General features: G+C 40.7%; 1 protein-coding gene and 1 pseudogene across 1 annotated transcript; one reads left to right on the top strand and one right to left on the bottom strand.

The window, feature by feature from the left end:
- The window catches only part of LOC133632669 (regulator of G-protein signaling 3-like), a 32,193-nt pseudogene extending 22,048 nt beyond the window's left edge, over positions 1 to 10,145 (bottom strand).
- LOC133631936 (uncharacterized) lies at positions 4,437 to 6,144 on the top strand. The gene is made up of 2 exons (XM_062024132.1): positions 4,437 to 5,022; positions 5,273 to 6,144. Exons 1-2 carry the CDS (start codon positions 4,954 to 4,956, stop codon positions 5,513 to 5,515), a joined length of 312 nt encoding a protein of 103 aa, XP_061880116.1. The 5' UTR covers positions 4,437 to 4,953; the 3' UTR covers positions 5,516 to 6,144.
- Positions 10,146 to 11,679: the final 1,534 nt, after the last annotated feature.

The raw sequence follows: 11,679 nt of genomic DNA, 5'->3' as shown, positions 1-11,679 counted from the left end.
AACACCAAATTATTTAGGGGGGCTTAAGAATATTTTAGGGGGGCTTGAGCCCCCCTAAAATAGGCCTAACAACGCCAACGGCCTGTGGAGAACTGGGACAACAGAGACTCTTACCAGGAGGACTTTGAGTTGGATACGCAGACGAGGTACCGTGAGTACGCAACCAGAATGTTGCCATAAGCATTTTGTTTAATTTGTATGTGTAACTTCCAAACATTTGATCGCTTGCCCGTACGTGCGTGCCGCTATGTGCACGTCACGTACGTAACTTTGGGGAAATAAATTTGCTGTATGAACTTTGGGGAGGTGAACGGTACTTTGGGCTGTGGGATTGAGGGTGTTGTGCGGGTGTTTGAGTTGTATTGGCGGGTTATATGGACGGGAGGGGGGAGGTGTTTGTTATGCGGGATTAATTTGTGGCATATTAAATATAAGCCTGGTTGTGTTGTGGCTAATAGAGTATAAATACACTAGCGTTCAAAAGTTTGGGGTCACATTGAAATGTCCTTATTTTTGAAGGAAAAGCACTGTACTTTTCAATGAAGATAACTTTAAACTAGTCTTAACTTGAAAGAAATACACTCTATACATTGCTAATGTGGTAAATGACTAGTCTAGCTAGCAAATGTCTGGTTTTTGGTGCAATATCTACATAGGTGTATAGAGGCCCATTTCCAGCAACTATCACTCCAGTGTTCTAATGGTACAATGTGTTTGCTCATTGGCTCAGAAGGCTAATTGATGATTAGAAAACCCTTGTGCAATCATGTTCACACATCTGAAAACACTTTAGCTCGTTACAGAAGCTACAAAACTGACCTTCCTTTGAGCAGGTTGAGTTTCTGGAGCATCACATTTGTGGGGTCAATTAAACGCTCAAAATGGCCAGAAAAAGAGAACTTTCATCTGAAACTCGACATTCTATTCTTGTTCTTAGAAATGAAGGCTATTCCACTAAATTGTTTGGGTGACCCCAAACTTTTGAACGGTAGTGTGTCTTGTGTTTATTTACTGTTTTAGTCATTCCCAGCTGAATATCAGGGGCCGTACTTATCAGGCTTCTTAGAATGACTCCTAAGAAGTCTGCTAAGAGTTGACTTAAGAGTAAATAAATTCTTCGCTGAAAGCTGCACTTAAAAGTTAGTTATCAAGCGTCTTACTCACACTTTCAGCGAAGTGTAGGACTGAATCTTAAGTGTCACACTCAGAGCTGAATTACGACATTACTATGTGCCGTAAATGCAATTTTAGGTCATTTCTGTGTCCATAGAAATGACCAATCACGGAAGGGAATCCGTTGTCTAAGAATAAAGAAATATTTAAGTGGACAATGGGAGTGTATATTTTGACAATAAACTACAAAATAATACAAAACAAACTAGTCCCCGCCGGCACTCACGCTACCGCTCCCTCTCTTCTCTCGCCCACACACTCACTGACGTCACTCACCTCACGGCCACACACATACGCTACTGTCATAACATTTTCTTTCCAATTCATTAATTAGGCAACTAATTTGAAACTGGTGTGGGTGGCTCTATATATACTAGCCCACTGCAGCCACATGCAGAAATCAACAAGGAATCGAAAAGTATTAAATCTGTGACAAAAATAATATCCGCTCTGTCTAAACGATACCGTTTGATCAGCTGCTCGTCATCAAAAAAAACAAAAAACATTGTTCCGCTCCCTGAATGTTGGCGCACGTCTCTCTCGCCTCAGTGCCATCCCCTGCTGGCAACTCCTAACCACTTAAGACACCTCTGAAGGTCTCTTAAATATCGTGGAGAGTAGGAGTGATTCTTAGACTTAAGAACGTTGATAAAAAGCTTTTATTCTTAAGTTTGAGAGTAGGACTAAATTTCGCAAATTCTCAGGACTTAAGTGTAAAATGGCACTCTAAGAAGCTTGATAAGTACGGCCCCAGGTCCCACCCGCCTCTCACAGCATCTTCCCTATCTGAATCGCTTCCACTGCACTCTCACCTTCCTCATCCACAAATCTTTCATCCTGGCTCAAATTAATGGGGAAATCGTCGCTTTCTCGGTCCGAATCGCTCTCGCTGCTGGTGGCCATGATTGTAAACAATGTGCAGATGTGAGGAGCTCCACAACCTGTGACGTCACGCTACTTCCGGTACAGGCAAGGCTTTTTTTTAATCAGCGACCAAAAGTTGCGAACTTTATCGTCGATGTTCTCTACTAAATCCTTTCAGCAAAAATATGGCAATATCGCCAAATGATCAAGTATGACACATAGAATGGATCTGCTATCCCCGTTTAAATAAGAAAATCGCATTTCAGTAGGCCTTTAAAGGTGTGGACAATGCTGAAGAAACAAGTCCATGTCAGGAAAAGCAACACATTTAGCTGAACTGCAGTAATTTAGTGGTCAAGTGGTCAAGCAGAAGCTTGTGGATGGCTACCAAAAGCGCCTTATTGCGGGTCAACTTGCCAAGGGACATGTAAGCAAATATGAACATTGCTGTATGTATACTTTTGACCCAGCACATTTTCAGTAGACACATAATAAATTCATAAAAGAAGCAAACTTCATGAATGTTTTTGTGACCAACAAGTATGTGCTCCAATCACTACATCACAAAAAAATAAGAGTTGTAGGAATGATTGACAGCCATGACATGATGTTCTTTACAAGTGTATGTAGACTTTGACCACCACTGTGTGTTTGAATATGTCTGCACTAGTGTCATCAGTGGCGTCCTGTCCTGGTCGCCAGGCTGTTTCCATGACGCCCCCCCCCTCCCCCCCCCAAAAAACCTCTGTGGTCCCTAAGTCCAGACTGTCAGATTGAAATTAAAACTCCCCAGGAACTGGCACCCTTTGACCTTTATCTGAGCAGATTCCTCCCCAGTGTTTGCGTTGTGTGGCAGGAGTCCACTTCCCTGTGGACTCAGAGGACATCTCGCCGCACTTTCCTGGCTTTTTTTTTTTCCAGGCAAGCTAAGCGTGGGAATGAAGTGCTGTTGGAGGAACAACATCCTGCGACAGGTTCCTGCAGACGTCTCACAAAGAACCTCGCAGAGACTTCCTCGTAGTCTCTGGACACGAGATGAGAGTCCGCTCTAAATGTGTCATGTGACCTTCAGAACACACACACCTCACTTCTATGGAAGGATCATACACTTTTTATGTTGGTCAATTTTTTATAACCATCTTTTTCTCTCTCTCCACACACACACACACACACACACACACACACACACACACACACACACACACACACACACACACACACACGCACGCACGCACGCACGCACGCACGCACGCACATTCTTGTATTTGTGACCTTCTTGAGACCTGAAAAAATATGCCTACCTCTTTAGGACCAGCCTTTCTAGATATATAAGAAGTGCATTTACAACATTAATAATACATACATACTATGCAAATATAAAAAAAGTTGTTGTGTAAAATGAGTTGGAATTTCACAAGTAAAACGTAGAATTTTGGCAGTATTATAATAAAAGTCGTCATTTTCCTCAACGCAAGTCAGGAGTTTACAATAAAAACTGAACATTTGTGCAATATTATTAGAGATGTCCGATAATATCGGCCTGCCGATATTATCGGCCGATAAATGCTTGAAAATGTAATATCGGAAATTATCGGTATCATTTTTTTTGTTATCGGTATCGTATTGTTTTTTAAAAAAAAAGTATTTATTTATTTATTTATGTTGATTTAATAAAAATAAATAAATAAATAAATTTAAAAAAAACCCCCAAAAAAACCAATACCGATAATAAAAAAACCGATACCAATAATTTTCCTCAACGCAAGTCAGGAGTTTACAATAAAAACTGAACATTTGTGCAATATTATTAGAGATGTCCGATATTATCGGCCGATAAATGCTTTAAAATGTAATATCGGAAATTATCGGTATCATTTTTTTTGTTATCAGTATCGTTTTTTTGGGGTTTTTTTGTTTTTTATTTATTTATTTATTTATGTTGATTTAATAAAAATAAATAAATAAATAAATTTAAAAAAAAAAAACCAAAAAACCGATACCGATTAAAAAAAAACCGATACCGATAATTTTCCTCAACGCAAGTCAGGAGTTTACAATAAAAACTGAACATTTGTGCAATATTATTAGAGATGTCCGATAATATCGGCCTGCCTGCACGATATTATCGGCCGATAAATGCTTTAAAATGTAATATCGGAAATTATCGGTATCAGTTTTTTTTATTATCGGTATCGTTTTTTTTTTGTTTTTTTTAAATGTATTTATTTTTATTAAATCAACATAAAAAACACAAGATACACTTACAATTAGTGCACCAAGCCAAAAAACCTCCCTCCCCCATTTACACTCATTCACACAAAAGGGTTGTTTCTTTCTGTTATTAATATTCTGCTTCCTACATTATATATCAATATACCGTATATTACCAAATAGACGCCCTTGTGCAAATAGACGCCCTTGTCCTAATAGTCGCCCGGGGTCTGAGCCCATTTTGTGAATTAACAGCCTCTTCCTAATAAACGCCTATGTCCAAATAGCCGCCCATGGGCTGTTATTTGCATAATTTAGATTAAAATCATATTGATTTAATTTTCATTAAACCCAATTTATAAGCTAAAAGGAAAAGCAAAGGTGCAATAATTCTGGTCATTACGGTAACAGCAGACGTCACGTGGGGATTCTGGGTAATCAACATATTGCAATGGGTCACCGCATATAGCGTAACACACAACAAACCCACGAGGAAAAGTTTCAACATGGCAAGCAACAGTAGCAGTGAGTTGAATGAACAGGATACCGCTACACCACAACTGATGGACGGGAATACTTTAAGGGGGAAGAAGAGAACGTTTGACTTGACTTAAAGTTCAAGCTAGCGATTGTGAAGTATGCGGAGCAGAATTCTGGTTTGGCAGCGGCCAGGCAGTTTAACGTTGACCCAAAACGTGTACGAGAATGGAAACAAAAAAAGGGAGAACTACTATCTCAGTCGGCAATCGATGGAAAACGACCCCCCGGATGGAGGTAGGAAGAAAGTGAGCGACGAGCTTGATGCTAATTTGTGTCAGTGGATACATCACGTGCGTGGACTGAACCACCGTGTGTCCCGCAAAATGATCAGCATTAAGGCAAAGGAGTTGTATGTCACCGCGAGTGACACGAGAGACACCGGGGTGGTGTTTGGTGCAACAAGTGGCTGGCTTAATCGTGTGTGTGTGTGTCCGTGTTGCAAACAGTAGCCATAGCTGAATGTTGCTTTGTGGTATCCTACAAGGTGTGTGGGCTGACGGTGGCAGCTGATGGGAGTGAGGACCAGCTCATTTACTGCTTCAAGGAGGGACAGCCATGTCAGGCAGGCAGAGAGATGCTGTTGAGGGCTAGACAGCAGGCTGCTGCTGTGCTTCAGGAAGAGGAGGAGAGTGATGAGGAACAGCAGTTCCTCAATGAACTTGTGATTGAAAAGGAGGATGATGATGAGGGGGGTGAGGGAGAGAAGGAGGATGATGAGTGGGGTTGAGTTGCATTTGGGGTTGCGTTTGCTGCAGTATTATTGTTTTGATGGTTTTATAGAGTACTTGGTACCATAATTGTATTTTTCTTGTATGCTTCTTTATTTAAAACTTGGAGTACTGTAGCCTTTATTTTATTTAAGTGACAGTATTATTGTTCTGTTTTGATGGTGTGTTTTTTAATACTTGAGTACTTGGTACCATAATTTTATTTTTCCCAGTAGGCTGCTTTATTTAAAAAGTGTATTTATTTTTAGTATTGGTAGTCTATTTGACAATTGTTGCAGTACTGCCATGTTGAGGCCTTGTTGATCTCTTGTCTTTTGATAGTCTTGTTTTTTTGTTTGTATGTTTACAATAGCTTTTACATTTAAAATTGTTTGTACGAAAAAAAAAATACTGGACAGTAACCATTGTAACCAAATAATGGCCTGGTGCAGGCTGGTGCAAAAATAAATAAAAGCCTTGTGCAAATAACCGCCCATGTCCTAATAGCCGCCCGGGGTCTGACCCCATTTTGTAAAATAAACGCCCGGGCTACTATTTGGTAATATACGGTATATCAATACAGTCTGCAAGGGATACAGTCCGTAAGCACACATGATTGTGCGTGCTGCTGCTCCACTAATAGTACTAACCTTTAACAGTTAATTTTACTCATTTTCATTTTATTACTAGTTTCTATGTAACTGTTTTTATATTGTTTTACTTTCTTTTGTATTCAAGAAAATGTTTTTAATTTATTTATCTTATTTTTTATTTTTTTTAAAAGGACCTTATCTTCACCATACCTGGTAGTCCAAATTAGGCATAATAATGTGTTAATTCCACGACTGTATATATCGGTATCGGTTGATATCGGTATCGGTAATTAAAGAGTTGGACAATATCGGAATATCGGATATCGGCAAAAAGCCATTATCAGACATCCCTAAATATTATGATCAAAGTTGGAATTTTACTCTAACAGTCGCGGTTTTACAAGAAAGCTTAAAGTTTTGGCAATTTTATGAAAAGGGTCGTCATTTCACTCGATAAAAGTCACAATTTTACAATAAAACTTTAACATTTTGGAAATATTATAATAACAACAATCGGAATTTTACTTGGCAAAATTGTGACAAAAGTCGTAATTTTACTCAAAAAAATGTCACCATTTTACAAGAACAACAAAAAGGTTGGCAATATTGTGATAAAAGTCTGAATTTTATATGACAAATGTCACCGTTTTGCACTAAGAAGTAATAATTTTACATAAAAAAAGTAATAATTTTACGAAAAAACATTGCGATATTACAGAAGCAGAAAGAATATGAGAAATTGTTCCCAATTTTTATAAGAAAAAAGTCGACACATTGTGAGAAAAAGACTGCTTTAAATTAAAAAAAGTATTTTTATTTTATTTTTTGTTTTTAATTGGTTTTTAATCTTCATTATTTACAGTAAGTCTCTATATACATATTTATTTGATAAATTTTGGCCAATGGGGGCGCATTTCAATTTCTTACACACACTTGTTATTTCATATGTTGACCAAAGGGGGGAGCACTTCACATTTTTACACACACTTGTTATTTCATATGTTGACCAAAGGGGGGAGCACTTCACATTTTTACACACACTTGTTATTTCATATGTTGACCAAAGAGGGGAGCACGTCACATTTTTACACACACTTGTTATTTCATATGTTGACCAAAGGGCGGAGCACTTCACATTTTTACACACACTTGTTATTTCATATGTTGACCAAAGAGGGGAGCACGTCACATTTTTACACACACTTGTTATTTCATATGTTGACCACAGGGTGAGCACTTTTAAAAGCGACACACAGTCAATGTGAACAATCACCGTCATGTTGATAGATGTCACCACCAATGAGACATTGTCTATTAGATGCAATGTTATTGATTTATGTCATCACTTGTTCACACCTCCTCATTTGGAAGATACTTTTCCTTTTTCATGACTTTTATCAATATTGTGATAAAAGTCAACATTTTGTATGACAAATGTCACCATTTTTGCATTGAAAAGTAACAATTTCACGAGAAAATTTGAAATTGTTCCCAATTTTAAAACAAAAAAGTCGATACATTGTGAGAAAAAGACTGCTTTTAGTTCATTAATTAACACATTTTTGATTTGTAATTGGTTTTAATTTTCATTATTCACTTCAAGTTGTTACAGTATGTCTCTATATACTGTACATATTTATTAGATTTTTTTTTTTTTACAAATATTGGCCAGAGGGGGAGCACTTTGAATTTCTTACACACACTTGTTATTTCATATGTTGACCAATAACATTGCATCTATTGGATGCAATGTTATTGGGACCATGATTTATGTCATCACTTGATCACACCTCCTCATATGGAAGCTACTTTTCCTTCTTCATGTCTCAAGAAGGGTAGAAATACAAGAACACACACACACACACACACACACACACACACACACACACACACACACACACACACACACACACACACACACACACACACACACGTACATAAAGTGCAGCTGTTTTGAAGCCATTACAGACATGAAATATTTACAACAACACCCAAGCACACCCGCCGAGGTCTACAAGACTCAGATGGACTACAGTTGGACCAAAGGTACCGACCTGAGGGAGGTTCTGTCCAATGCAGACTTGACACAGGCGGTAGATGGTGTGCATGGTGGCGGCCTGCAGCTCCACCAGCCTGCACGGAGACCACGATCCAGGACTTGGCGCACCTTTACTGAAGCAGGACCAAAGCTAAACCTGCTCTATGAATCCATTCTAGAACCTGGAACCAGAGGGGCTGTGGTCGGGCAGTGTCCTCGGTGTGTGTGTGTGTGTGTGTGTGTGTGTGTGTGTGTGTGTGTGTGTGTGTGTGTGTGTGTGTGTGTGTGTGTGTGTGTGTGTGTGTGTGTGTGTGGGAACCAAGAGAATAATGGCAGGAAACACATGCCTCACACAAACACTGCATGTGTCCCTACGATAAGGCGCACACGCACACACACACACACACACACACACACACACACACACACACACACACACACACACATACACACTCATACAATCTTCCTGAGTACATTTTTTTGGAGCCATGGACAATAACATGTGTGTGTGTGTGTGTGTGTGTGTGTGTGTGTGTGTGTGTGTGTGTGTGTGTCCTTAAAAATGGCCAACTCACAGAACTTATTACTATGTGTGTGTAGGGTCAAATCTTCCTAGCAACAGCGGTCGGTCCTCACAACTACAGAAGTAAAATATTTGTTTTACTTTGTGTGTTTTGCATTCTGAAGTGAGGTTGCAACTCTCTACTCCCATCTAGTGCTAGATTTTTTTTTTCCATCTTTCTAGCTATAGTGGAAAGGGGGGCCCTCACAACCTAACCAAATGTGGGTCCACACAAAGTAGGCAAGACCTGTGTGTGTGTGGGGGGGGGAGTGGCGGTTGGGGGGGGGGGGTGTCCTTAAAAATGGCTAACTCACAGAACTTATTACTATTTGTGTGTACGGTCAAATCTACCTAGCAACAGCGGTCGGTCCTCACAACTACAGAAGTAAAATATTTGTTTTATTTTGTGTGTTTAGCATTCTGAAGTGAGGTTACAACTCTCTACTCCCATCTAGTGCTAGATTATTTTTTTTTTCATCATTCTAGCTATAGTGGAAAGGGGGGCCCTCACAACCTACTAACCAAACGTGGGTCCACAGAAAGTCGGCAAGACGTGTGTGTGTGTGTGTGTGTGTGTGTGTGTGTGTGTGTGTGTGTGTGTGTGTGTGTGTGTGTGTGTGTGTGTGTCCTTAAAAATGGCCAACTCACAGAACTTATTACTATGTGTGTGTACGGTCAAATCTACCTAGCAACAGCGGTCGGTCCTCACAACTACAGAAGTAGTTGTGTGTTTAGCATTCTGAAGTGAGGTTGCAACTCTCTACTCCCATCTAGTGCTAGATATGTGTTTTTCGTCATTCTAGCTATAGTGGAAAGGGGGGCCCTCACAACCTACTAACCAAACGTGGGTCCACACAAAGTAGGCAAGACGTGTATGTGTGTGTGTGTGTGTGTGTGTGTGTGTGAGGCATAGGGCAACCTACATTTCCCACAATGCACCTCTCCAAGCACAATCACGGGCTGGTTCTCAGAAGGCTCTAAAAGTGAGGTCATGTGACGACCGGAGACTCACCGTCCGTTGTGTTTGGCCGTCTTTGGTTTCGTCGGTCTCTCCAGGGGATCCGGCAACACGGTTCCGGTCAGGACCCGCGCCCGGGTCCGGGGCTCTCCCGAGCATGTAACCGGCGTCGTCGTCATTGTGCCAGGTGGCGTGCCTCCAGAACATGGCGGCGCCCCCGAGGTGGTCCTGGTCCGAGAATGAATTTTAATTTTCAGGAGGTGATTGACGGCTGAAGTGGCTCCGCCTCCGGCGCGATGTCAGCTGAGATTGCACTGCCTTGCACACAAAAAAACTAAGATGATTGCCAAAACTCACAACTTGTACGGTCTTACGTGATGACGTCACGGCGTGCGGTCACGTGGCGGGAACGCGGGGAAGACGCCGCCACCTTCACGCCGCCAAACTTCTCCTTCTTTTTGCCATTCTTGTTCCGCTTATTGGTCTGCTTTGTCTCCGGCTGCTCAGCCAGGCCACCTTCATATCTCATCGCGATGTGATGTCACAAGTGGGAGGGGCTTTTTGTGTGTGTGTGCGTGCGTGGTAGAGAAATAGGACAGAGGTGTCATGCGGGTCACATGGTTACTGTGCAGCTTCTCATCTCCATGGCAACCATGTGGACCCTTGGAATGGGGAGCACTTAAAATCTATTTTCATCCCTGCTCTCTCCATCTCACAACATCTGCTCGTGTGTGTGTGTGTCCCAGCATGCTAACAGGTTAGCTACGAAGCTAACATCTAAGGCAGTGTTTTTCAACCATTTTTAAGCCTAGGCACATTTTTTGCGTTGAAAAAATGCGGAGGCACACCACCAGCAGAAACCATTAAAAAACTAAACTCAGTTGACAGTAAAAAGTGGTTGTTGCAATTGTTGGGTATGACTTTAAAGCAGGGGTCACCAACGCGGTGCCCGCGGGCACCAGGTAGCCCGTAAGGACCAGGGGCCGTACTTATCAAGCTTCTTAGAGTGCCATTTTACACTTAAGTCCTGAGAATTTGCGAAATTTAGTCCTACTCTCAAACTTAAGAATAAAAGCTTTTTATCAACGTTCTTAAGTCTAAGAATCACTCCTACTCTCCACGATATTTAAGAGACCTTCAGAGGTGTCTTAAGTGGTTAGGAGTTGCCAGCAGGGGATGGCACTGAGGCGAGAGAGACGTGCGCCAACGTTCAGGGAACGGAACGATGTTCTGGATTTGTTTGATGACGAGCAGCTGATCAAACGGTATCGTATTATTATTTTTTTAAAAGTACCTTATCTTCACCATACCTGGTTGTCCAAATTAGACATAATAATGTGTTAATTCCACGACTGTATATATCGGTTGATATCGGTATCGGTAATTAAAGAGTTGGACAATATCGGAATATCGGATATCGGCAAAAAGCCATTATCGGACATCCCTAGTGAACATGATTGCACAAGGGTTTTCTAATCATCAATTAGCCTTCTGAGCCAATGAGCAAACACATTGTACCATTAGAACACTGGAGTGATAGTTGCTGGAAATGGGCCTCTATACACCTATGTAGATATTGCACCAAAAAGCAGACATTTGCAGCTAGAATAGTCATTTAGCACATTAGCAATGTATAGAGTGTATTTCTGTAAAGTTAAGACTAGTTTAAAGTTATCTTCATTGAAAAGTACAGTGCTTTTCCTTCCAAAATAAGGACATTTACATGTGACGCCAAACTTTTGAACGCTAGTGTACATTATTCCAGGCATTATTAGACATTTTGCATGTTTGGTTTAGGAGTTATGGTTAAATAACTGTCATATTGATGTCAGAGTTTGTTGGTGACGAACCCCAAGATGCAGAAAAGGCAGCAGGCATTGTACGGGAAAACATGATTTAATTTAACACTATAGCAAAAAAACAACAAAAGGGTACAAACTAAAGGCGCGCATGAGGCGGAGAACAAACTTGGCCATGAACTAAAATAGCACAAAGGCTAACTGTGGACAAGAAACAAAAACACTTACTGTGAC

The sequence above is a fragment of the Entelurus aequoreus genome, linkage group LG17, assembly GCF_033978785.1.
Source record: "Entelurus aequoreus isolate RoL-2023_Sb linkage group LG17, RoL_Eaeq_v1.1, whole genome shotgun sequence".
NCBI classification, from domain to species: Eukaryota; Metazoa; Chordata; class Actinopteri; order Syngnathiformes; family Syngnathidae; genus Entelurus; species Entelurus aequoreus.
This window is presented reverse-complemented; position numbering and strand designations above follow the sequence as displayed.